The 27,216-nt window shown below is 53.0% G+C and overlaps 1 protein-coding gene across 1 annotated transcript in view; it reads left to right on the top strand.

The window, feature by feature from the left end:
- The window catches only part of FBN3 (fibrillin 3), a 281,443-nt gene that overhangs the window by 247,940 nt on the left and 6,287 nt on the right, over positions 1 to 27,216 (top strand). The window contains exons 49-61 of the mRNA XM_037885777.2: positions 288 to 413; positions 944 to 1,096; positions 2,049 to 2,114; positions 3,438 to 3,563; positions 3,819 to 3,938; positions 5,035 to 5,157; positions 6,296 to 6,427; positions 7,154 to 7,279; positions 15,756 to 15,962; positions 16,436 to 16,561; positions 18,384 to 18,506; positions 19,432 to 19,548; positions 20,594 to 20,722. Coding sequence (XP_037741705.1) covers positions 288 to 413; positions 944 to 1,096; positions 2,049 to 2,114; positions 3,438 to 3,563; positions 3,819 to 3,938; positions 5,035 to 5,157; positions 6,296 to 6,427; positions 7,154 to 7,279; positions 15,756 to 15,962; positions 16,436 to 16,561; positions 18,384 to 18,506; positions 19,432 to 19,548; positions 20,594 to 20,722 — 1,674 coding nt within the window. The remainder of the gene's footprint in view (positions 1 to 287; positions 414 to 943; positions 1,097 to 2,048; positions 2,115 to 3,437; positions 3,564 to 3,818; positions 3,939 to 5,034; positions 5,158 to 6,295; positions 6,428 to 7,153; positions 7,280 to 15,755; positions 15,963 to 16,435; positions 16,562 to 18,383; positions 18,507 to 19,431; positions 19,549 to 20,593; positions 20,723 to 27,216) is intronic.

Here is a 27,216-nt window from a genome sequence, read left to right as displayed (position 1 = left end):
GTTGGGCCCCTGGGGCAGTGGCACTGTGTGGCTGAAGCCTACTCTGTGCAGGGGAGATGGGCTGTGGGGACCGGCCCAGACGGAGGAGTGGGAGTTGGGTGTGACTGGGGGACGGGAGCGCGCCCCCCAGTGGAAGCTCTCAGGAAACATGCCTGCTTTCCTGCAGGAGTGACCCCTGAGCTCTGCAGGGCCCCTGCACCTGCCCGGGGGTCTCAGTGCCATAGCAGGAGCTGAGATCTTTGCCCTGGTACATGTCTAACCCCCTCCTCTTTCCATCCTGCTCCCAGATATCAACGAGTGTGAGGAGGAGCCCAACATCTGCCTGTTTGGTACCTGCACCAACACCCCCGGCAGCTTCCAGTGCATCTGTCCCCCCGGCTTTGTCCTGTCTGACAATGGCCGCAGGTGCTTTGGTGAGTGCGCGTGGCCTCGCTCACAGCCCGTGGGGTCCTCGGAGGCAGTGCTCGTGCGGGGGGGAGGGGCGCTGAGGTAGGAATCCTGTGGCCCCCGCGGTGCCACCCAGTGTTGGGGCCCTGCCAGCTGCCATTGCTGGGATGGGCACTGTCACCCCTGGACATCTATGTGCCAGGGGCGAGAGAGCTCCCAGAGAGCATTGAGCCCCAGGGCATGCTTGGTATCGGGGCATTGGTCTGATGTGCCTTCCTCACAGCTTGATCCCTTGGGGGCTCATCTCTGCCTGGGGCTAGCTTAGGGGGCCGCTCCTATCCATGTGCCAGAGCTGCTTGTCTCTCAGGGTCTGCTGCTTGCACATGGAGCCGCGCTCTGTGGGCTCCCAATCCTGCTCCCATTGCTGTCAGCGGCCAAACTCTTGTTCACTTACACACGTGATGCAGGCTTGGGCCCATACCACGTGCAGCGTGTCACCAGGAGGTGCCGCGCCCGCCTTGGACGTCTGTAACATTCTCCCCTCCTGCTGCTGCAGACACCCGCCAGAGCTTCTGCTTCACCCGCTTCGACAATGGCAAGTGCTCCGTCCCCAAGGCCTTCAACACCACCAAAGCCCGCTGCTGCTGCAGCAAGATGCCTGGAGAGGGCTGGGGCGACCCCTGCGAGCTGTGCCCCCAGGAAGGAAACGGTAGGTGTCCCAGCCCCTCGGGATCAGCTGTGGCTGCAGGAGTCAGTGTGCATCGGATGTAGTAGGGAGCCTAGAGGAGGAGCCAGCCTGGGGCAGGGATCCCGTAAGCCAGTTGTTCTCAAGCAGGGGTACATGTACCCCGGGGGGTACGCAGACATCTTCCAGGGGGTCCATCAACTCATCTCAATATTTGCCTAGTTTTAGAACAGGCTCCATAAAAAGCACTAGAGAAGTCAGTACAAACTAAAATGTCATCCAGACAGTAACTTGTTTATTCTGCTCTATAGACTATACACTGAAATGTAAGTAAAATATTTATATTCCAGCTGATTTATTTTATAATTATATGGTCAAAATGAGGGTCAGCACTTTTTCAGTGACACTGGGCTGTGACACTTTTGTATTTTTATGTCTGATTTTGTAAGCAAGTAGTTGTTAAGTGAGGTGAAACTTGGGGGTCTGCAAGACAAATCAGACTCCAGAAAGGGATACAGTGGTCTGGGAAGATTGAGAGCCATTGCCATAAGGGATGCTCCTCAGTGGGATTGCAGCACTCTTGGATCGCAGCAGAGAGGAGGCTTTCTCTGCCAGGAGGGTGGGAAGGGGTGCCCCATAGAGACAGGAGCAGCGTGCTGGGCATTTAGACCCTGGGCTCTGCTATGAGCTCTGCCACCAATTCGCTGGTGGGCTTTGGACAAGTCACTGCAGTCCTGTGTGCCTCTGGTTCCCAGTGGGGTGCAGTTCATTTCCCCACCTCACGGGGGCACTGTGTGCTTCCAAGCATGAGGAGGGATGTAATCATCAAGCATCATCATTAGGATTAACGAACCCAGCAGGAGTGCTGCCCTATCACTCTCCTGGCTGGCTTTCCCAGACGGCCACTGTCACCTGCGTTCCAACTCCAGCTACCGGGAGCAGCTGCTGGCACATCTCATTTTTCTCCTTCTCCCAGTTGCCTTCCAGGAGCTGTGCCCGTACGGCCACGGGGCTATCCCCGGCCCAGGCGATACCCGGGAAGGTAAGTGCCAGTGTTCAGGAAACAGCACGGGCCAAATGGCACGGCCGGTGGAGCGTGCCAGTAAGCGGTGCTGCACCAGGGACTCGGACGAAGCAGCAGCCAGGCTCGGCTAGTCTGGACAGCCAGTGCTGAGCCCCCGTGCCGGGTGCCGAGAGTGCTAGCTGTGTGGAGAGGCAGGCCCTCAGAGCGCTGGTGGCGTGGGGGGGAGGGTCTCAGAGAGCTGGCAGCATGGGGGGCCCTCAGAGCGCTGGTGGCGTGGGGGGGAGGGTCTCAGAGAGCTGGCAGCATGGGGGGCCCTCAGAGCGCTGGTGGCGTCGGGGGGAGGGTCTCAGAGAGCTGGCAGCATGGGGGGCCCTCAGAGCGCTGGTGGAGTGGGGGGGAGGGTCTCCGAGAGCTGGCAGCATGGGGGGCCCTCAGAGCGCTGGTGGCGTGGGGGGGAGGGTCTCAGAGAGCTGGCAGCATGGGGGGCCCTCAGAGGGCTGGTGGCGTGGGGGGGAGGGTCTCAGAGAGCTGGCAGCATGGGGGGCCCTCAGAGCGCTGGTGGCGTGGGGGGGAGGGTCTCAGAGGGGGCCCTCAGAGGGCTGGTGGCGTGGGGGGGAGGGTCTCAGAGAGCTGGCAGCATGGGGGGCCCTCAGAGGGCTGGTGGCGTGGGGGGGAGGGTCTCAGAGAGCTGGCAGCATGGGGGGCCCTCAGAGCGCTGGTGGCGTGGGGGGGAGGGTCTCAGAGAGCTGGCAGCATGGGGGGCCCACAGAGCGCTGGTGGCGTGGGGGGGAGGGTCTCAGAGAGCTGGCAGCATGGGGGGCCCTCAGAGCGCTGGTGGCGTGGGGGGGAGGGTCTCAGAGAGCTGGCAGCATGGGGGGCCCTCAGAGAGCAGGCAGTATGGAGGGGAGGGTATCATTGCACTGGCAGCATGGGGGGCCCTCAGGGAGCAGGCAGCATGTGGGGGGTCTCAGAGAGTTGGCAGCATGGGGGGCCCTCAGGGAGCAGGCGGCATGGGGGGGTCTCAGAGAGTTGGCAGCATGGGGGGCCCTCAGGGAGCAGGCAGCATGGGGGGGTCTCAAAGCACTGGCGGCATGGGGGGCGTCTCATAGCGCTGGCTCAGAGCTGCAGGCCCCCCATGGGCTCAGGCCATGCCATGCTGCACCCTGAGGTCCTCACTCAGTTTTCACTGACTCCAGGGAGGGAGGCCCAGGGACTGTTCCACTGGAATAGGCTGTGGCCTGCGGCTGCTGACCCTGCAGGGGGACTGTATGTGTATGGCGAGGCTACCCGAAAATGGGGTCCCAAGCAAGGGCCATTCATAGGCAGCATTTCTATCCCCAGATGTGAACGAGTGCGCCGAGAACCTCGGGATCTGCATCAACGGGGCTTGTATTAACACTGATGGCTCCTTCCGCTGCGAGTGTCCCTTTGGCTATAACTTGGATTACACCGGAGTCAACTGTGTGGGTGAGCGTCACGGCCCTGGGTGGGGGGAGCTGCTCTGGGGGGAGGTGGGTGCTGAGTTATTCCGCGACCACGCGCCAAATTCTGGAGCAGACGTTTCTAGCTCTTGCTCTTCCCTTGAACTCCAGGGTGGAGTTCCTCGCTCCCCCCAGGGGCCGGTAGGTTTGCCTGGGGCTGCCTGAATGCTCTGGCTGCAGGAAGACGCCAGCCGGAGTCTTTCCTGGGGCTGCGCTAACGCCATTCCTGGCCTTCCCCCAGATACCGATGAGTGCTCCATCGGCAACCCCTGTGGGAACGGGACCTGCACCAACGTGGTGGGAGGCTTCGAGTGCACCTGTGACGAGGGATTTGAGCCAGGCCCCATGATGACCTGCGAAGGTAATGTTCCTCTGGGGCACGGAGCACAGTGCCTTTCCCAGTGGAGTCTCAGGAGCCCTGCAGTGGGGTCAGTGCAACCAGCCTTCCCATGCAGCAAAGAGGCAGACAGCCCCGTTAGACAGTGGGGGAAGGGCAGAGTCTGACATCTGTCCCCTTTCCCCAGAACCCCTGTCTCCGGCTGGACCTGGGGTCACATTTGGGGAGGTTTGGGGGTTGTTGGATCCATGTAAAATTATTTCCTGTGAAGGGCAGAGCCCTGAGCGTCTCTGCGAGGGCAGAAGGGGAGGCTGCTGGGCTGCCTACTCCAACCAACTCCCCAGAGCCCATGGCCAGGGACCTGAGACAGGGCTTCCCTTCTTAGTGCAGGTTCCTTGTGGTAGCAGAACCCCAGAGTCACACCCCCTTCTAAAGGAGGAGTTCTGCCCTCCTGGCCCGCCTGGCATGGCCTCCCACGCACTTGGAAGGGGGTTCAGGAGGCACAGGGACACAGGTGCCGACTCGTGAGTGCTCCAGGGCTGGAGCACCCATGGAAACAAATGGTCGGTGCTCAGCACCCATTAGCCACAGCTGCCGGGCGGGCCACTGATCAGCGGTTTGGCAGGCTCAGGGAGGGGGCTGAGGGAGGGCAGAGAGCAGTGAGCAGCAGGTGGGAGTGAGGGCAGGGCATCCAGGGAGGGGTGGAGTGGGGGCAGAGCGGGGGTAAAATTTAGCGCCTATGCATGGGGAGCCCCGGTCGGGCAGTGCGCGCTGGAACCAAGGGGCTGGGGCAGGAAAGGACTTGCAATTCTTGCCCCACATACTGCTTGCCGGGCACTGGCAGTGACCAGCGGTGCTTATCCCTGTGGCTGTGGCCGTGGCAGTGCTGAGGGTCCCTACCCGCTGTCCCTAGCAGGGGGAGCTGCGCTGGGGCACTGGGCTGCTGGGGTTGGGGCTGGGCAGAGCAAGCGGCTCAGGGGGGGATCTCAGCACTCGCCGCCTACACCACAGCACTGTCTCCAAGGGACGCACACCAGAGGCAGTTTGCTGCAGGGGCAGCAGCGTGGCAGGCACAGTGTCCCGGGTGCAGGTCAGGCTCATTCTCTCTCCTGCCTCTCAGATATCAACGAGTGTGCACTGAACCCCCTGCTCTGCGCCTTCCGCTGCATCAATGCCTTTGGCTCCTACGAGTGCACCTGCCCCTCGGGATACACCCTCCGGGAAGACAGGAGAATGTGCAAAGGTAAGGGATAGCTAACTGCCTCTGGAGCTGTCCTGCCCTCCCGGCCTGCTGCCCTTAACCTGCCCCAGCGGCACCAGCAGGAGCCATGGCCGGAACGCCAGGCTGCCATCTGGGGCACCGGCTTGTCTGCTCTTCCCGACCCAGGGCTGGTTCCAGCCCCCGCGGGGTGCGCAAGCCCCAGCTGCTGAGCCTCGGGCTAGTGCTGGCTGGGAATGCGGCCTGGCTGCCCTCAGCGTTTATAATGGTGTATAACCACCTCTGCAATGGACCGAGTTGCGCACCGTGTCACATAGCAGCGTGCAGTCAGTGCTGTGTGGGGTTAGCACCGCACTGCACCGCAGAACCCCCAGCTGGGGCTCAAAGAGCCACCCCTTCCCAACGCGCCAGGCCAAGCCCAGCACTCCCGGAGTGTGGCCAGCAGGAGTCAGAGCACTCGGAGCCCCCGGAGGCCCTCACAGAAACTGGGAAGCACCCAGCTCAGCAGCTCTGGCAGCCCTCTACTGCGGGAAGCCCTGGGGTGGCCACAGGTCAGACAGATCCTAGGAGTCGACTGGAACTTGGGCCCTGCTGAGTGCAGGAGGGATTCGGTGCTGTGCAGCTCTGGTGCTTTGCCGGCTGTGTCCCTTGCAGCTCGTCAGGGCTGGCACGTACTTGGGGGCTGACTCCTTGGGCGTGACCCCATGCTCACAGTGCCTGTCCCTGCGGGGCTGGTGCCCTCGTGTACCCAGAGGATTTCAAGGTCCCTGTGCCAGCTGGTCGGATGCAGGCCGAACGCTGCACCCCCGGGTCTGATGCAGGAGCTGCACTGCAGCCTGGGTCTTCCTCTCGACATTCCCTGCCCCTCCGCCAGGGCTGTGTGAGCAGCACACATCTCTTCTGTCCGGTCACATCTCCTCTTTGCAGTGGCAGGCTGGCATTAAATCCAGTGGTTAGAGCAGGTAACTGGCATTCGATCTCTGGCTATGCCCCTGACCTGCTGGGTGATCGTGGGCAAGTCACCTCTCTGTGCCTCTGCTTCACCAGCTGTTGCGCTGGGAGCAGGAGCCCTCACTACTCCCCTGGGTCATGAACGGCTGTCAGGGAGCACTCGGGCCCGCAGGAAGCTGCGTGGGCTCATTTGGTGTGGTGTTGGTTGCAGATCTGGACGAGTGCGCAGAAGGCCTCCATGACTGCGAGTCTCGAGGGATGATGTGCAAGAACCTTATTGGTACCTTCATGTGCATCTGCCCCCCAGGAATGCAGCGCAGACCTGACGGAGAGGGCTGTACAGGTACCAGTCACCTGGATGAAGGGAGGCATTAGCCACAGGGCCAGTGTCCATCTCCCTTCCACACTTCTAGCTGTGGAACTGTTTGTCCAGCTCCGTTCCTGAGCTGTCCAATCAGCCACCCATCAGCCAGACCTTCCCCCAAACTGCCGAGGCTGCTGTTCCTGTTGCATTAGTTCCCAAAGGCATGTTCAGGGCCAGGGCCCCGCTGTGCAGTGCATGGCCCCAGCCCATGGTCAGACCCAGCAGCGTTTGGTTGTGGCCTTTCTCCAGGCCCTCTGCACATCCCTCTCCTGCACTGAGCTGTCAGAAGTGTCCACAGCTGAGTGACATTGGAGAATACTGGCCAGTCCTGGCCTGTGCCACCACATGGGCACAAAGGGCATGTAAAGCTGCCCTAACGGATACTGCGGAATAGCCAGTATAGCCAGTTTGCTGCCCAGCCCCTGGGCACAGAGGCAGGTTGAGGGCAGGAGGTGGGAGGAGGGAGGTATAGTTGGAGAGCACTGCACTCAGTGATCCCCCCAGTGTAACAGCTGGAACATGCTGGGGCACACTAGAGCCGCCCTGAGCTTTTGGGGAAAGTTAGACCTTATCCTGGGAAGTGTCTGCTGCTTTGCCCTGGTGCTGTTGTGGCTCCATCCCACTCAGCAGTGGCCCCTGGTTCTCAGGAACCCGAGTCTACAGGCATGTTGTGTCCGAGCTATTCACTGATTCCCTTCCTCCTAGATGAGAATGAATGCCGCACCAAGCCGGGGATCTGCCCCAATGGCCGCTGTGTTAACACTGTGGGCAGCTATCGGTGTGACTGCAATGAAGGCTTCCAAGCCAGCGCCTCGGGCACTGAATGCATCGGTAATTAACGTGCACAACTTCACACAGCTCCTACCCAGGCCGAGCCAGTCATGGTCTGGAAGCAGGGTGCGCTTGTCTGGTCCTGTGGAATCTGCTTCTGGGGGAGTGGAAAAGTCATACACCAACCTAGTCCACTTCCCCTGGATGAGCTGAGGTGCTGGGAGCCTGGGCTGAGCCTGGGTTAAATGGGCCGTGTGTTTGTAGCATGGCGTTGCTGTTCAGAGGCCCAGGTGGTGTGCTGGGCCTGTCCAGCAGTCCCATGTCACTAAGCTGGAGGCACTGATGCCTCTCTGTACCCCTCCTGTGAGGCACCATGTCCATCTGGCAGCTCTGCCCCAGGACAGCGTTGCCAAGAGCAGATTGTGTAGGGCCTGAGCAATGAGTGCCAGAGCTGGCTGGGCTAAACAGAGACGTGTAATTATTGGGGCTGCCCAGGACACCGTGCCCGAGGCTGCCAGCAGCGAGGCAGCTGTACCGAAACTCAGAACTTCGGCAGCTAGACCCTGCAGGTGCTAGCCCTCGTGGGACCCAGGAACCACGCTGACACTTGCCAAGGGAGAGGTGTTTTTCTAGGGCTGGCAGGAAAGGGAAGGGTTGCAGATACCCTACACACAGAGGCATTAACACTTAGAGTTCAAAGTGAGCGATAGCACTTCCTGTTGGGGTCCCTGGCCAGTCCAGTCCAGAGCCAGGGCTTTTCCAGCGCAGTGCCTGGAGTGCCCTCGCTCAGTCCAGGCTCTACTCCAGCAAATAGACACTTGCAGGGCTCCAGGCCCAGCTCAGTTAGTGTCTCTCACTGAAGCCTCTCTGCACTGGCTCCCTGCCCAGCCACTGCTGCTCCCACATACGTCCCACACAGACCTGCACCCACCTGTGACATCCGGCAGCCACAGCCCGTTCCACACGTGGCTGTCCACAGTTCCTTGCGCTTCTCTCCAGCTCCCGGCTGCCTTGTGGCTGCTGCTTCAGCTTCCAGTCAGAGCCCAGAAACTTCTTGGCTCAGGACCTTTCCCCTTTCCTGGCCTGGGGAAAGGGCTGGGCAGAGGAGAGGGAGCTGAGGAGTGTTGTACAGTAACTCCTCACTTAACGTTGTAGTTACGTTCCTGAAAAATGCGACTTTAAGCGAAATGATGTTAAGCGAATCCAATTTCCCCATAAGAATTAATGTCAATGGGGGGGGGTTAGGTTCCAGGGAAATTTTTTTCACCAGACAAAAAACGATATTATATATATGTACACACAGTATAAGTTTTAAACAAACAATTTCATACTGGACACAGCAGGGATGATTGTGAAGCTTGGTTGAGGTGGTGAAGTCAGAGGGTGGGGGATTTCCCAGGGGATGCCTTACTGCCAAACGATGAACTGGCTGAGCCCTCAAGGGTTAACACATTGTTGTTAATGTAGCCTCACACTCTACAAGGCAGCGTGAATAGAGGGAGGGGAGACAGCATGGCAGATAGAGACAGAGACACACACCATGTGTGTGGGAGAGAGAGAGAGAGATGTGCATTGCCCCTTTAACTACGCTGACCTCACTCTAAGTACATTGCCTTTAAAAAGATCAGGAAGTTGAGACAGCAGCTGTGGTCTCTCCGTCCTGAGCCCTGTCCTGTCCCCACCCTGCTCTGTATGGAGAAGGGGTAAGCAGGGGGCAGGAGTAGGCGGGAGGGGGACGCCCTGACATTAGCCCCCTTCTTCGCCCCTCCCCTGCACAGCAAGCAGGAGGCTCAGGGAGCAGCTCTAAGGCAGAGGGCAGGAGCAGCACATGGCAGTGGGGGGAGGGACAGGGAACTTAGGGGAGTGGGGAGCTGATGGGGGGCTGAGGGTCCACCCTGGTTCCAAGCCCCCACCAGTTAGCTTCAACGGGCTGCTCTTTCTGCAAGCAGTGGATAAAGCAGGCGGCTGCCAAACAACATTATAAGGGAGCATTGCACAACTTTAAACGAGCATGTTCCCTAATTGATCAGCAACCTAACATCAGCCAGGATGACTTTAAGTGAGGAGTTACTGTAGTCCCCGGCTTTGCAGGTCCATCCCACATGGGCACAGCTCATGGCTGCAGTGTAACTCCCAACGATCAGAGTGTGACACTCCTAGCCTTATTGGTCAGTGAGGCTTCTCCGGAGAGAAAGGGCTGCCTGGTCTGTCCCTGTGGATGGGAGGGTTAGCCTAGGGACCACACCTATTTGTTTTGGGCGTGCCCCCACTGGGCTGGGCCTCTCCAGTTGTACAAGGGTCTGGTACTACAAGGGGACAGAGGAAAGGGATTCTGATACACAGGTGAACAAGAGTCTGCCAGTAGCATGGCAGCGGTGAGTCTCTAAGTTTATACAGCTACTCTGCAGCTGGGAGGTGGGACTCCCAGCACGGGTAGATGGACTCACGCTAGCTCGAGCAAAGCTAGCGTACTAAAAATAGCAATGTGGACTGCTGTGTTTCTTGTACACAGTAGGGTGCAGGCTGCTACTGGCAGGTCAGGCTCTTGTCCCAGATATGGACTGGCTGCAGAGCTTCCTTGGCAGAGACATACACACCAGAGCATTCACTGGGAGATCCTGTAATGCTCTGCCAGGTTTGGCTGAGGTTAGCTTACCTATGGTATGTCGCACACGGCACCACCTACTGGCTGAACAGTGTAATACAGTTTAGCATTCCATTCCATTGCCCCGGTAAGTTCTACATCCCTACCATTTACAATATATACACTAGCACATTGTCTGTGAAGTTCAGTACGGATCAATGTGTAAAGTGTCTCCGAATTGTCCTGGTTTTCTAATTATGTGACCCAGACATGTAACAACTTGTTCATCGGGCTATCCATTAGTTGTAACAACTGGCTGTGGTTGGTCTGGAATCCTTGTTCTGCATCTGCCATCCACAGAGTTTGCTCTGTTGATTGTTCTTTCTGAGGAACACGCTGTAGATGTCGATGGTTTCTGTTGAACTCTCCACTCTCAGTGTCAAGCACAAACGATCTGGACGCTGATTTTTTTTTTCTTTACAACAGCTGGAGTTGTCCACCCTTTTTCTCCACCCAATTTGACACAAACACAGTCCCCAGGTTCTAGCCCGGGGTGGCCAACCTGGGGCTCCGGAGCCACATGCAGCGCTTAAGAAGTTAACATGCGGCACCTTGTATAGGCTGGAGCTACAGACAATCCAGGGCTGGAGCTACAGGCGCCAACTTTCCAATGGGCCAGGGGTGCTCACTGCTCCACCCCGGCTCTGCCACAGGCCCTGCCCCCACTCCACCCCTTCCCGCCCCCTCCCCTGAGCCTGCAGTGCCCTCGCTCCTTCCCCCTCTACTCCCCCTGAAACTCCTGCACGCCACGAAACAGCTGATCGGGAGGTGTGGGGAGGGAGCGGGAGGCGCTGATTGGCAGGGCTGCCGGTGGTTGGGAGGTGCTGGGAGCTGATGTGGGGGCTGCTGACATATTACTGTGGCTCTTTGGTAATTACATTGGTAAATTCTGGCTCTTTCTCAGGCTTAGGTCGGCCACCCCTGTTCGAGACTCTGCTGTTCTCTATTGAGCGAAGTCAGCTGTAAAAGTGCTCATGGGCTCTTTTTTGCCTTTTTATCTGATTTGGCTACTTTCTTCATGTCTGGCCACTTTGGAGATAGAATCTTTTCCAAAGTTGGAACAGTAGTTCTGAGTTGTCTCCCCAACAGGAGTTGTGCTGGACTGTATCCAGTGGCTGCTATTGGTGTTGATCTGTAGCTCAGAAAAGCAAGGAATGGATCTTCCTGCTGTAAGATTTTGTTGGCTCTCTCAGCCTTTCCATTGACTTGTGGGTAATGTGGACTGCTAGTAATATGACCAAAATCATCTTTCATTTGGAATGACCAGTAATTTGGAATGACCAGTAATATCAAATCCTCCATCGATTTCTTCCACCTTTCTCACTAGGCCCATCCTGGCTGCCACGCTGTGGCTGAGAAGGTCATTGGTCTTTGATCCTTTGATCACATGCACTCTGAATGCAAAGCTATTGCCTTTGTAAGCTGTTTCTGTGGTGAATTGACCCATGTAGTTCAGAACACCTCCAGGGCTAGTTAGACCTGTGTCCAGTGACTTCATCTCTGGAAGAGGTTGGTGGTGACCATAGAATCATAGAATATCAGGGTTGGAAGGGACCTCAGGAGGTCATCTAGTCCAACCCCCTGCTCAAGCAGGACCAATCCCCAACTAAATCATCCCAGCCAGGCCTTTGTCAAGCCTGACCTTAAAAACTTCTAAGGAAGGAGATTCTACCACCTCCCTAGGTAACGCATTCCAGTGTTTCACCAACCTCCTAGTAAGAAAGTTTTTCCTGATATCCAACCTAAACCTCCCCCACTGCAACTTGAGACCATTACTCCTTGTTCTGTCATCTGCTACCACTGAGAACAGTCTAGAACCATCCTCTTTGGAACCCCCTTTCAGGTAGTTGAAAGCAGCTATCAAATCCCCCCTCATTCTTCTCTTCCGCAGACTAAACAATCCCAGTTCCCTCAGCCTCTCCTCATAAGTCATGTGTTCCAGTCCCCTAATCATTTTTGTTGTCTTCTGCTGGACTCTTTCCAATTTTTTCACATCCTTCTTGTAGTGTGGTGCCCAAAACTGGACACAGTACTCCAGATGAGGCCTCACCAATGTCGAATAGAGGGGAACGATCACGTCCCTCGATCTGCTGGCAATGTCCCTACTTATACATCCCAAATGCCATTGGCCTTCTTGGCAACAGGGGCACACTGTTGACTCATATCCAGCTTCTCGTCCACTGTAACCCCTAGGTCCTTTTCTGCAGAACTGCTGCCGAGCCATTCAGCCCCTAGTCTGTAGCGGTGCATGGGATTCTTCCGTCCTAAGTGCAGGACTCTGCACTTGTCCTTGTTGAACCTCATCAGATTTCTTTTGGCCCAATCCTCTCATTTGTCTAGGTCCCTCTGTATCCTATCCCTACCCTCCAGCGTATCTACCTCTCCTCCCAGTTTAGTGTCATCTGCAAACTTGCTGAGGGTGCAATCCACACCATTCTCCAGATCATTAATGAAGATATTGAACAAAACCGGCCCCAGGACCGACCCTTGGGGCACTCTGCTAGATACCGGCTGCCAACTAGACATGGAGCCATTTATCACTACCCTTTGAGCCCAACAATCTAGCCAGCTTTCTATCCACCTTATCGTCCATTCATCCAGCCCACACTTCTTTAACTTACTCGTAAGAATACTGTGGGAGATGGTGTCAAAAGCTTTGCTAAAGTCAAGGAACAACATGTCCACTGCTTTCCCCTTATCCACAGAACAAGTTATCTAATCATAGAAGGCAATTAGATTAGTCAGGCATGACTTGCCCTTGGTGAATCCATGCTGACTGTTCCTGATCACTTTCCTCTCCTCTAAGTGCTTCAGAATTGATTCCTCGAGGACCTGCTCCATGATTTTTCCAGGGACTGAGGTGTGGCTGACTGGCCTGTAGTTCCCCGGATCCTCCTTCTTCCCTTTTTTAAAGATGGGCACTACATTAGCCTTTTTCCAGTCGTCCAGGACCTCCCCCGATCGCCATGAGTTTTCAAAGATATTGGCCAATGACTCTGCAATCACATCCGCCAACTTCTTTAGCACTCTCGGATGCAGCGCATCCGGCCCCCTGGATTTGTGCTCGTCCAGCTTTTCTAAATAGTCCCGAACCACTTCTTTCTTCACAGAGGGCTGGTCACCTCCTCCCCATGCTGTGCTGCCCAGTGCAGTAGTCTGGGAGCTGACCTTGTTCGTGAAGACAGAGGCAAAAAAAGCATTGAGTACATTAGCTTTTTCCACATCCTCTATCACTAGGTTGCCTCCCTCGTTCAGTAAGGGACCCACACTTTCCTTGGCTTTCTTCTTGTTGCTAACATACCTGAAGAAACCCTTCTTGTTACTCTTAACATCTCTTGCTAGCTGCAACTCCAGGTGTGATTTGGCCTTCCTGATTTTACTCCTGCATGCCCGAGCAATATCTTTATACTCTTCCCTGGTGATTTGTCCATTCTTCCACTTCTTGTAAGCTTCTTTTTTGTGTTTAAGATCAGCAAGGATTTCACTGTGAAGCCAAGCTGGTCGCCTGCCATATTTACTATTCTTTCTACACATCAGGATGGTTTGTCCCTGTAACCTCAATAAGGATTCTTTAAAATACAGCCAGCTCTCCTGGACTCCTTTCCCCCTCATGTTATTCTCCCAGGGGATCCTGCACATCAATTCCCTGAGGTTGTCAAAGTCTGCTTTTCTGAAGTCCATATTCTGCTGCTCTCCTTTCTTCCCTGTGTCAGGATCCTGAACTCGACCATCTCAAAGTCACTGCCTCCCAGGTTCCCATCCACTTTAGCTTCCCCTACTAATTTTTCCCGGTTTGTGAGCAGCAGGTCAAGAAGAGCTCTGCCCCTAGTTGGTTCCTCCAGCACTTGCACTAGGAAATTGGCACCTACACTTTCCAAAAACTTCCTGGATTGTCTGTGGATTGTAAGTACCTTCTGAGATGGTTGTGACGTCAGCTCCTCAGTCAATTTTAAAGACAGTTGTCTTGCCATGGATGTTCAGTTTCACTTTCCAGGCAGGGTCTGTGTGGTCACAAGTGATCAATCCCAGAAACAATGGCTCTTGATTGTCTGTAATATGAGTCAACTCCCTGACTGCTTTGATGCTGCTTTCAGACAGCTGCAAAATTCCCATAGTTTGTGCATGTATTACACCTTGCGCCTCTGGCTGGCCATGCATCCTCTTTTGGTTTATGTCTTTTTCCACACCTTGTGCATGTATGCTGGAATTTGTTCCTGTTAGCCTGGGAATTCTCTCTCCTTGCCTCAAGGGTTTTAGCAGAGAATTATAGGGTTAGAAGGAACCGCAAGGGTCATCTAGTTTAACCCCCTGCCAAGATGCAGGATTTGTTGTTTCTAAACCATCAAATACTCCAGGGTCTGTTTACAGCTTCTAAGCTAGTTTCAGGTTTTTCAAATTGCTCCTGCCTTTTGTTCTGTTGTTTGATTACTTCAGACTGCTTTGCTATTTGGATAGCTATGACTAGGGCTAAATCCCTCTTCAGTTGTAGCTCCTGTGAAAGGTTTTTATCTATGAACCCAATAATCAGCCTGTCTCTGATATTTTCATGTTTTGTTTTCCCAAAATCACAGTTTTCAGCCAATGCATGCAGAGCTCTTATAAAACATTCAACATTTTCCCCTGGTTCTTGAATTCTTGGTCAGAACATGCTCTTTCCTAAACCACATTTCTCGCAGGTATAAAATATGCATCAAACATAGCCAGAACAATTTCATAGTCAGCTTTGTGACTGTCTTCAATAAAATCAAAGGATTTCAAGTTATGCTGTGGCCTGCTTCCCCATAGCATAAATTAAAGAAGATACCTGAATATTTCCAGTGTCTTTATGCAGCTTTGTAGCAATTTGAAATCTTGCAAAATGCTGCCTCCAATCTGTTCATTGTGAAAGTTTGTCAAAGTTGAAGGTCTCTGGGGCACTGAAGAGTGGTGTGTTGATGAGATCCTCCAACCTGTGTTGCTTTGTTCCTTCTGTTTGTTCTCCTCTGGCACTAGTTTACTTCTGACTTCGTGGCACGTGCTTCTTCTGTGTGGAATATTGCAGGGCTGCAGCTAGCAGGTCAAGCTTCTGTGTCAGATAGAGACTGACTACTAAGCTTCCTTCTCAGAGAGATAGACACCAGATTTGTTCATTGTAAGATCCTTTAATGCTCTCCCAGGTATGGCTGAGGTTAGCTTAGCCTGTGCATTTTACACACAGCTCCATCTAGTGGCTGAACAGTGTAATACAGTTTAGCATTCCGTTACATAGACGTTGCCGCAAGGGTGGTGGCTTGGGCTAGCCTCCTGAGGTCGGAGCTGGAGGGTCAGGCCAGGTGGGCTTGGACTCAGGCAGCTAGCTCAAGCTGCCTCCCACCCCGCAACGTCCATGCTGTTATTTTTAGCGCAGTACTCGGTCTGAGCTTGCATCAATCTGTCTACTCGCACTGGAAATCCCACCTCCCAGCTGCAGCGTGAACATACCCAAAGAGGAACTTCCATGCAGGTGGGCTCAGGGAGGTGGCACCAGGCCGAGGGCTCCCAGAAGCAGACATGGAGGGGCTGGGGATTCCAGGCTAGAGTGGACAAAGCACTAGATATGTCCTGCAGGGAACATTCCTGGCCCAGCTCTCCAGAAGGTCTGCCCTTGACGTGACTCTGTGATGCTAGGCTGGCCTATCTAACACCAACTCTGCCCACCAGCATCCCACAAGCTGAAGAGCAGACCTGTATATAACACTGGGGATGGTCACACCCCATCCGCAGCCAGTTATGGTCCCTGAATACAGACGTGCCCAGCAGCACTTCTACCTGCTGCAAGCCCAGGTGTCCTCTCCCACCACTGTCTCCAGCTCCCTTGTTGCAGCTGGCGCTGGCACTGTCCCCGTCACTGCACTCCTCTCTTTCTTTGCCCAGATACCCGCCAGGGATTCTGCTTCACTGAAGTGCTGCAGACCATGTGCCAGATGTCGTCCACCAACCGCAATCCGGTCACCAAGTCTGAGTGCTGCTGCAATGGTGCCCGTGGCTGGGGGACCCAGTGTGAGCTCTGCCCGCTCCCAGGAACCACCCAGCACAAAAAGATGTGTCCGCATGGGCCTGGGTACACCACCGATGGGCGAGGTATGTGTCAGGCTGCCCAGTGCCAACAGGATGGGGACAGGCGGGTGTAACACACGTGCACTGGGTAATGGGCTGGGCATGGCCATACAGGTGGTGCTGTGCCCCACACGGAGTCTGCTAGCCCTTGGGGTCCATATTCGCATGGGCAGTCCCTGGAATGGGTGCGCAGCAGCACCTCTCCCTTATACATGCTCTGCCAGTACAGTGGCTGGGCACCCAGGGTCCCCTGCGGGGGATGGGTGCAGGCTGGGTGCACCAGCTGAAGCAGGCTGCACCCTCAGAGGGTAGGCACTGTGTGTGTACTCCTCTGGGAAGGGCAGGATGGATTCCCCCATGGCACAGCCTCAGAGCTCCCCCTGGGGTGGAGCAACTGCAGAAGGCCCCTGCCCAGTGCGGAGGCTGAACCCCTCCACCATGGCAGGCAGAGGCTGGGTGCCTGGCGCATTGCATTGACAAGTCCCTCCCTCCTCCAGACATCGATGAGTGCAAGGTGCTGCCCAACCTCTGCAGAAACGGACAGTGCATCAATAGCATCGGCTCCTTCCGCTGCCACTGCAAGCTGGGCTACACCACCGACATCACGGGCACAGCCTGTGTAGGTGAGTCAGACACGGGTGCCACGAGCCCGGCACTGGGGCAGCAGGGCACCTCCTGGCCTTCACAGTGCCTGCCCGGCTGCTCTCCTGTCCACCTTCCATGCGGCTGCAGAGGGCCATCCCCGACCCTCTGCAGCGTGGGGCACTGCCCCACACTCCCCAGCACAAAGAACCTGCCCGCCTTAGTCTCTGGGCCACATTTCGATCTCCGTCACGCGCTGGTTAACCCTGTAGTCTCCGGGCCACGTTCCGATCTCGGTCACACGCTGGTTAACCCCGTAGTCTCCGGGCCATGTTCCGATCTCGGTCACGCGCTGGTTAACCTCGTAGTCTCCGGGCCACGTTCCGATCTTGGTCACGCGCTGGTTAACCCCGTAGTCTCCGGGCCATGTTCCGATCTCGGTCACGCGCTGGTTAACCTCGTAGTCTCCGGGCCATGTTCCTATCTCGGTCACATGCTGGTTAACGCTGTCATTTCTAGGCCAGGCACACATACACACGGTGTTTTTGCCTCTTTTATCACAAGCACAGAGCGTTGCCCAAATGCAAACCTCTGTGCTTCCCTGACCCAGCCCTGTCCTTTGCCCTGAAGTCTCAAGCATGCAGGTGGGAATAAACTCAAGAGCCTGAGGCCACGTACTCAGATCCAGGAGCTACTATCCCATGTGCCCCTGACCAGCCCTGTCGATTGAGCTGACATCCTGGGAGGCCAACACCCAAAGGCCTTCCTATATCCAAGCCAGCCCCAAGAATTGCAGCAAGAAGGAAATGGGACACTAATGCAGGTGCAGAATTGGTGTGTAATGAATTCTCAGTCCCTACACCTGCCTGCCAGCGAGCAGCTGCTTTCTGCACCAGCTGCAGTGTCCAGATGGTGTCCAAGGGCAACCACAAATGCAGTGAGTCACCAGGCCCACGGCTGGGATTAGAGACCCTCCGAGACACAGATGCACCCTTGAATTCCAGGTGCTGAGGTCTGTGATACTCTTGGGACAAGAGTGGGCAAACCCCTCCATCACCAGGAACAGGGACCAGCCACATCTGCCTCCCGATTGGCAGCTACCACCCCTGTCATGTCAGGAGCGAGCGTCCCCAGCCTGGCCTGGCCCAGCCAGCTTGGCCAGGCAGTGGAAGGGCACCTGAGGGACTAAATGAGGGTGCTGCATATCACCTGCATAGCCGTGGCACCAATGCTCCCCTGCAGCACCAAGGAGACATGTAGAGCCCTGGGCACACAGGTGGCATGAATTACAGTGAGCACTCTGCCGCAGTTTTCCTTTCACTGATCCACCCCATGGGAGGTGCTCCCCATTCCCAGCCTGGGGTCCCTTCCCAGCATGCCCCAGCAAGGTGCCTAGGTGAGGAGTCTCCGTCACCTGCTCTCTATATGGAGCAGGAGATGGGCATGTGCCGAGCGTGGGCCCTGGTGCAATGAGCCCTCCAGTCACTCCCAACCCAGCCTCTGTCCATGTGTCAGTGGGCTGCGCCTGTCCAAGTCAGGCCCTTTGGTGTGAGGTTATCATGCCCCCCTCATGCCAGGGCACTTGCTGCAAGCACGTCTCGCTCCCTGGCACAGGGAAGGGCAGGCATCTCTAATTGCAGTGCAGAGGTGCCAGGCACTAAGTGAGCTCCGCTGCCCATTATGGTGCAGGGGCTGGGGAGAGGGGGCTGTTCGCCTGGGCTGAGTCACCAGGCCCCGGGGAGGACGCAGCCAGTTAAGCAGGAAGTTCCACTTGATGAGAGTCCTCGTGTTTCCATCTGGCCGTCACCCAGCTCAGCCCACAGCCACGCTCCTGCTGACTTGCCCTGTTTCTCTTGAGTCTAGATCTGGACGAGTGTAACCAGTCTCCTAAGCCATGTAACTTCATCTGCAAGAACACGGAGGGCAGCTACCAGTGCTCCTGCCCCAGGGGGTACATCCTCCAGGAGGACGGAAAGACCTGCAAAGGTACTGGCCCAAGGACAGGAGGCGGCAGAGGGCTGCCTCCTGGGCTGTGCAGCCATCGCTTGGGCTGGTGGGAGCCATGTCCCTGGGATCGTGCTCTCTGCTGTCATTCAGCGGCCGGGCCCAAGTGTGGGGACACAAGGGCATGCAGTGGAGTGTGTGTGGCTGAACTCCCAGCCCCAGTGAGGTCAATGGGACCAGGATTTCACCCTCTCCCCTGGCTCCTCAGCAATATTCTGCTGAATAAACAAACACCTGGAGCTGCCAGGGCCACTGCCCAGGCTGCCTCCCCAACAGCAGGCGAGCTCCTGAGCCAACTACTACAGCTGTGCGGCATCTGTGTTGCTCTCAGCCCTGGGGCTGACAGCTAGACCTCACCCTTCACTGTCTGCTCTCCTGGGCCCGTGCCTTACACGAAGGTGCACTCGCCTGCATCCCTGGGGCACCAGGCCACACTCCGCCAACCAAGCATCTGGGCAGAGCTAGTGGCTGTGGGCAGCTCTCGGATACTGGTGCCTCTTGCTGGGGGCGTGCATGCCCTGCAGGAACTCTGGGAAGTAAGACCAGGGTCATGCAGCTAGTGGAAAAGATTTCCACAAGGTAGTGAACAATTTCACTGTCTTCTACATGCCTTGATATGTGCTTCTGCAAGTGGGGCCAGGGCACAAGTACCAGGGCAGGGTCGAGCGTGAGGCACAGATTGCCACAGGTGTGTTCTCTGCACAAGGGCCAGTGCTAGTCCAGTTCCTGCCTCTCTGGCCTGCCTTGGGGCAGTGTGGCTCTGCACGGTCCTGGCTGCCTGGCACAGAGCGGCTCAGAGGACCCCTCTACTATGTGTGGTTCAGTATAGTAACTGGGTTACCACACACGAGTGCGAGACAGTCACAGGGCTAACTATCGACACGTGGCCTTGTGCTTGTTGCCTTAGACTTGGATGAATGTTCCACCAAGCAGCACAACTGCCAGTTCCTGTGTGTGAATGTCATCGGAGGGTTCAACTGTAAATGCCCCCCTGGATTCACTCAGCACCACTCCTCTTGCATTGGTGAGTAACGCCAGCTCTAGCACGCTGGAGTAATAGAAATGGGATGAAATCGAATAGTGCAAAATGCAAGGTGATGCACTTAGGAACAAAGGCTGAGGGGAGATATGATCACTCTCTATAAATATGTTTGAGGGATGCATGATCAGGAAGGGAGAGGAGTTATTTAAGTTAAGCGCCAATGTGAACACAAAAACAAATAGATATAAACTGGCCATCAACAAGTTTAGACTTGAAATTAGACAAAAGTTTCTAAGCATCAGAGGACCAAAGTTCTGGAAAAGCCTTCCAAGCGGAGCAGTGGGGGGCAAAAAACCTAACTGGCTTCAAGACTGAGCTTGATATGTTTATGGAGGGGATGGTATGATATGAGTGCCTACAATGGCATGTAGCCAATCTGCAACTCTTAGCAGCAAATATCTCCAGTGGCCAAGGATGGGACACTAAGGGAGGGCTCTGAAAGGAAGGGAGGGCTCTGAGTTACTACAGAGAATTCTTTCCCAGGTGTCTGACTGCTGGGTCTTGCGAAAATCCTCAGGGTTCAACTGGTCGCTATATATGGGGTCAGGAAGGAATTTCCCCAGGGGACAGATTGGCAGAGACCCTGGGGGCGTTTCGCCTTCCTCTGCAGCCGGGGGCTCAGGTCACTTGCAGATTTAAACTAGTGTAAATGGTGGATTCTCTTTAACTGGAAGTCTTTAAATCAAGATTTGAGGATGTCAGTGTCTCAGCCAGAGGTTAGGGGTCTATTGCAGGAGTGGGTGGGTGAGGTTCTGTGGCCTCTGATGAGCTGGAGGTCGGACTAGATGATCATAAGGTCCCTTCTGACCTTGAAGTCTATGAGTCTATGGGTATCTCTGCCACTGTTTAGAGAATTGCTGCAAACTGAAAAAACCCCTTTCCTGCCACTCTTTTCCTCAAGCCTGTTGTCTCTGTTCCTTGCCATGGTATTGCAGCAGGTAACATGTGCTGAGACCTGCCTTGGAAAGGGTCTTCAGCTGGCAAGCTCCGGGCCAGTCTGCCATGCAAAGCAATTGGTGTTTTACAGACAATAACGAGTGTACAGCCCAGCCTACGCTGTGTGGAGCCAAAGGACAGTGTCAGAACACGCCAGGCAGCTATAACTGTGAGTGCCAGAAAGGATTCTCCCTGGACAGCTCTGGTATCAACTGTGAAGGTAGGTGTTTGTCTCCTCTGCTTTAAAACAAGCATGCCCTGTATGGAAGTGTCCCGAGTCCACTTGCCATTCCTGGAGCAGGTCTAAGAACAGCCACTGGTGGCTGACCTGGTTTTTCAGATACTCATCAGTGCATACAGTGTGGCACCCCCCAATCTCTGGCCTGTGACGAGAGGGTAGCAGAAAGCACTCTGCAGCCAGGAGAAAAGCTGGCTCTGGGCCTGTCATTAGCATGCAGGTGCAGGAAGTTACTGCCAGCAGCCTGTACAGCCCAGGACTCAGATGATGAAAGCTGAGGGTCAGGCCAGTCCTTTCTGGCCATGAGTTCAATGAAGCATAAGAACATAAGAATGGCCATACAGGGTCAGACCCAGTATCCTGTCTTTCGGCAGTGGCCAATGCCAGATGCTTCAAAGGGAATGAACAGAACAGGGCAATTATCGAGTGATCCATCCTTGTCATCCAGTCCCACCTTCTGGCAATCAGAGGCTAGGGAAAGCCAGAGCATAGGCTTGCATCGCTGACCATCTTGGATAATAGCCTCCATGAACTTATCTAGTTCTTTTTTGAACCCTGTTATAGTCTTGGCCTTCACAACATCCCCTGGCAATGAGTTTCACAGGTTGACTTTGTGTTGTGTGAAGTAGTATTTCTTTTTGTTTGTTTTAAACCCGCGGGCTATTAATTTCCTTGGCTGACCCCTGGTTCTTGTGTTACATGAAGGGGTAAATAACACTTCCTTATTTACTTTCTCCACATCAGTCATGATTTTATAGCTCTCTATCATATACCCCCTTAGTCGTCTCTTTTCCAAGTCTTTTTAATCTCACCTCATACGGAAGCTGATCCATAAGCCTAATCATTTTTGTTGCCCTTCTCTGAACCTTTTCCAATTCCAGTATATCTTTTTCGAGATGGGGCCATCACATCTCCATATCTGTACCACATTTCGAGATGTGGGCGTACCATGGAATTATATAGAGGCAATATGATATTTTCTCTCTTATTATCTATCCCTTTCTTAATGATTCCCAACGTTCTGTTAGATTTTTTGATTGTTGCTGCACATTGAGTGGATGTTTTCAGAGAACTATCCAAGATGACTTCAAGATCTTTCTTGAATGGTAACAGCTAATTTAGACCCCATCACTTTGTATGTCTAGTTGGGATGGTGTTTTCCAATGTGTATTACTGTGCATTTATCGACTCTGAATTTCATCTGCCATTTTGTTGCCCAGTCACCCAATTTTGTGAGATACCTTTATAGCTGTTCACAGTCTGCCTGGGTCTTAACTATCCTGAGTAATTTGTACCATCTGTAAATTTTGCCTCTTCACTGTTTACTCCTTTTTCCAGATCATTTATGAATATGTTGAACACCACTGGTCCCAGTACAAACCCCTGGGGGACACCACTATTTATCTCTCTCCATTCTGAAAACTGACCATTTATTTCTATCCTTTGTTTCCTATCTTTTAACCAGTTACCAATCCATAAGGGGACCTTCCCTCTTACTCCATGACAGCTTACTTTGCTTAAGAGCCTTTGATGAGGGACTTTGTCAAAAGCTTTCTGAAAGTCTAAGTTCAATATATTCACTGGATCCCCCTTGTACACATGCTTGTTGACCCCCTCAGAGAATTCTAACAGATTGGTGAGGCATGATTTCCCTTTATAAAAGCTGTGTTGATTCTTCCCCAACATATCATGCTCATCTATGTGTCTGATAATTCTGTTCTTGACTACAGTTTCAACCAGTTTGCCTAGTACTGAAGTCAGACTTACCAGTCTGTAATTGCCAGGATTGCCTCTGGAATCTGGTTTAAAAATTAGCATCACATCAGCTATCGGCCAGTCATCTGGTATAGAGGCTGATTTAACCTTACTAATTGTGCAATTTTATCTTTGAATTCGTTTGGAACCCTTGGGTGAACACTGGCTGGTCCTGGTGACTTATTACTGTTGAATTTATCAATTTGTTCCAAACCTTCTTCTATTGACACCTCTGTCTGGGACAGTTCCTCAGATTTATTACCTAAAAAGAATGACTCAAGTGTGAGACTCTCCCTCACATCCTGTGCAGTGAAGACCAATGCAAAGAATTCATTTAGCTTCTCTTGAATGGCCTTGTCTTCCTTGAGTGCTCCTTTAGACCTTGATTGACGGTTTTTTGCCTCTAACTGCTTCTTTTGCTCTGTTGTTTAGCCCTGTGGCACTTTTTTGGTCCTTTTACTATGTATTTTTAATTTGGAGTGTACATTTAATTTGTGGCTCTATTATGGTACTTTTGAATAGTTTCCATGCAGCTTGCAGGTATTTCACTCTTGTGACTGTACCTTTTAATTTCTGTTTAACTAGCTTCCTCTTTTTTCTGTCTCTGTACTTTCTGAAGTTAAATACTACTGTGATAGATTTCTTTGGTTTTTTGTCCCCAACAGGGATGTTAAATTTAATTACATTGTGGCTGCTAATGGTTCAGCTATAGTCTCCTCTTGGACCATGTCCTGTGCTTCACTTAGGGCTAAATCAAGAACTGCCTCTCCCCTTGTGGGTTCCAGGACTAGCTGCTTCAAGAAGCAGTCATTTAAGGTGTCAAGAAACTTTATCGCTGCATCCCGTCCTGAGGTGACATGTGTCCAGTGTGACATGTATCCAAATCCCCCACTATTACTGAGATTTCTGTTTTTATAGCCTCTGTAATCTCCCAGAGCATTTCACAATCACCATCACCAACCTGGTCAGGTGGTCGGCAGTATATTTCTACTGTGGTACTTTTATTATTCAAGCATGGAATGTCTATCCAGAGAGATTCTGGATACAGTTTGATTCATATAAGATTTTTACTATATTTGACTCAATGCTTTCTTTCACATTGTGACCAAGGTGCCAGGGGGCCACTTTGAGGTTACTCAATTAGGGCAAACTACAAAGAATGGGGCAGAGAATCCCCAAAGTTGGTGGATATTCCAATACTTAGATTTACCAAGACAGCGCAAAATAGCTCCTACAATACCTTACTGCTTGCACAGAAAGCAAAAACACAGTTCCCTTAAAGCAACCTAGCCTTGGGCTTGCTTCCACTCAGACACTCAAGTTTAATATGATGAGGATTACTGAAAATCTTATTCATCATCTCAAAGGAGTGGGCATTTACCTCCCAGGCTAATGAATATTCCAGATCTTACTCAAATACACACTTACAGTCAATTCTTACTAACTAAAATTTATTTTAAAATAAAAGAGAAAGAGTATAGGTTAAAAGATCAGTATACATACAGACATGAGTACAGTTCTGAGATCAGATTCATAGTGGAGATGGTGAGCTTCATAGTTGCAAAGAGTTCTTTCAGAATTAGTCCATAGGTTATAGTCCAGTGTTCATATCCAGGGTGATCCAGGTGGGACTGGAGATCTCAGTCTTATGATTCAAGCTTCCACTGCGTAAAGCATCAAGCAGATCTGAGATCAAAAGGATCAAGACCCAAGAGGTTTTTATACAGTTCCAGGCCTTCTCTTGACAGCTTGGAGTTCTTAGCTGAACAAGAGGTAATCATCTGGACTCTGAAGTAGACCTATTTCCTAAGCATCGCCGGTAATTAGCTACACGGATTAGAATCATAGAATCATAGAATATCAGGGTTGGAAGGGACCTCAGGAGGTCATCTAGTCCAACTCCCTGCTCAAAGCAGGACCAATCCCCAATCAAATCATCCCAGCCAGGGCTTTGTCAAGCCTGACCTTAAAAACTTCCAAGGAAGGAGATTCCACCACCTCCCTAGGTAATGCATTCCAGTGCTTCACCACCCTCCTAGTGAAAAAGTTTTTCCGAATATCCAACCTAAACCTCCGCCACTGCAACTTGAGACCATTACTCCTTGTCCTGTCCTCTTTTACCACTGAGAATAGTCTAGAACCATCCTCTCTGGAACCACCTCTCAGGTAGTTGAAAGCAGCTATCAAATCCCCCCTCATTCTTCTCTTCTGCAGACTAAACAATCCCAGTTCCCTCAGCCTCTCCTCATAAGTCATGTGTTCCAGACCCCTAATCATTTTTGTTGCCCTTCGCTGGACTCTCTCCAATTTATCCACGTCCTTCTTGTAGTGTGGGGCCCAAAACTGGACACAGTACTCCAGATGAGGCCTCACCAATGTCGTATAGAGGGGAACGATCACGTCCCTCGATCTGCTGGCAATGCCCCTACTTACACATCCCAAAATGTCATTGGCCTTCTTGGCAACAAGGGCACACTGCTGACTCATATCCAGCTTCTCGTCCACTGTAACCCCTAGGTCCTTTTCTGCAGAACTGCTGCCTAGCCATTCGGTCCCTAGTCTGTAGCTGTGCATTGGGTTCTTCCGTCCTAAGTGCAGGACCCTGCACTTATCCTTATTAAACCTCATCAGGTTTCTTTTGGCCCAATCCTCCAATTTGTCTAGGTCCCTCTGTATCCTATCCCTGCCCTCCAGCGTATCTACCGCTCCTCCCAGTTTAGTATCATCCGCAAATTTGCTGAGAGTGCAATCCACACCATCCTCCAGATCATTTATGAAGATATTGAACAAAACCGGCCCCAGGACCGGCCCCTGGGGCACTCCACTTGACACCGGCTGCCAACTAGACATGGAGCCATTGATCACTACCCGTTGAGCCCGACAATCTAGCCAACTTTCTACCCTCCTTATAGTGCATTCATCCAGCCCATACTTCTTTAACTTGCTGACAAGAATACTGTGGGAGACCGTGTCAAAAGCTTTGCTAAAGTCAAGAAACAATACATCCACTGCTTTCCCTTCATCCACAGAACCAGTAATCTCATCATAGAAGGCGATTAGATTAGTCAGGCATGACCTTCCCTTGGTGAATCCATGCTGACTGTTCCTGATCACTTTCCTCTCATGTAAGTGTTTCAGGATTGATTCTTTGAGGACCTGCTCCATGATTTTTCCGGGGACTGAGGTGAGGCTGACTGGCCTATAGTTCCCAGGATCCTCCTTCTTCCCTTTTTTAAAGATTGGCACTACATTAGCCTTTTTCCAGTCATCTGGGACTTCCCCCGTTCGCCACGAGTTTTCAAAGATAATGGCCAATGGCTCTGCAATCACAGCCGCCAATTCCTTTAGCACTTTCGGATGCAACTCGTCCAGCCCCATGGACTTGTGCACGTCCAGCTTTTCTAAATAGTCCCTAACCACCTCTATCTCCACAGAGGGCTGGCCATCTACTCCCCATGTTGTGATGCCCAGCGCAGCAGTCTGGGAGCTGTCCTTGTTAGTGAAGACAGAGGCAAAAAAAGCATTGAGCACATTAGCTTTTTCCATATCCGCTGTCACTAGGTTGCCTCCCTCATTCAGTAAGGGGCCCACACTTTCCTTGGCTTTCTTCTTATTGCCAACATACCTGAAGAAACCCTTCTTGTTACTCTTGACATCTCTTGCTAGCTGCAGCTCCAGGTGCGATTTGGCCCTCCTGATTTCATTCCTACATGCCCGAGCAATATTTTTATACTCTTCCCTGGTCAAATGTCCAACCTTCCACTTCTTGTAAGCTTCTTTTTTATGTTTAAGATCCGCTAGGATTTCACCGTTAAGCCAAGCTGGTCGCCTGCCATATTTATTATTCTTTCGACTCATTGGGATGGTTTGTCCCTGTAACCTCAACAGGGATTCCTTGAAATACAGCCAGCTCTCCTGGACTCCTTTCCCCTTCATGTTAGTCCCCCAGGGGATCCTACCCATCCGCTCCCTGAGGGAGTCGAAGTCTGCTTTCTTGAAGTCCAGGGTCCGTATTCTGCTGCTTACCTTTCTTCCCTGTGTCAGGATCCTGAACTCAACCAACTCATGGTCACTGCCTCCCAGATTCCCGTCCACTTTTGCTTCTCCCACTAATTCTTCCCTGTTTGTGAGCAGCAGGTCAAGAAAAGCTCCCCCCCTAGTTGGCTCGTCTAGCACTTGCACCAGGAAATTGTCCCCTACGCTTTCCAAAAACTTCCTGGATTGTCTATGCACCGCTGTATTGCTCTTCCAGCAGATATCAGGAAAATTAAAGTCACCCATGAGAACCAGGGCGTGCGATCTAGTAGCTTCTGCGAGTTGCCGGAAGAAAGCCTCATCCACCTCATCCCCCTGGTCCGGTGGTCTATAGCAGACTCCCACCACTACATCACTCTTGTTGCTCACACTTCTAAACTTAATCCATAGACACTCAGGTTTTTCTGCAGTTTCGTACCGGAGCTCTGAGCAGTCATACTGCTCCCTTACATACAGTGCTACTCCCCCACCTTTTCTGCCCTGCCTGTCCTTCCTGAACAGTTTATAACCATCCATGACAGTATTCCAGTCATGTGAGTTATCCCACCAAGTCTCTGTTATTCCAATCACGTCATAATTCCTTGACATCACCAGGACCTCCAGTTCTCCCTGCTTGTTTCCAAGGCTTTGTGCATTCGCATATAAGCACATTAACATAACATAAGGCAGTTCCCTGCTTTGCTCCA

The sequence above is a fragment of the Chelonia mydas genome, chromosome 25, assembly GCF_015237465.2.
Source record: "Chelonia mydas isolate rCheMyd1 chromosome 25, rCheMyd1.pri.v2, whole genome shotgun sequence".
NCBI lineage: Eukaryota > Metazoa > Chordata > Testudines > Cheloniidae > Chelonia > Chelonia mydas.
Note: the sequence above shows the minus strand (reverse complement) of the source record. Positions and strands in the feature narration are given on the sequence as shown.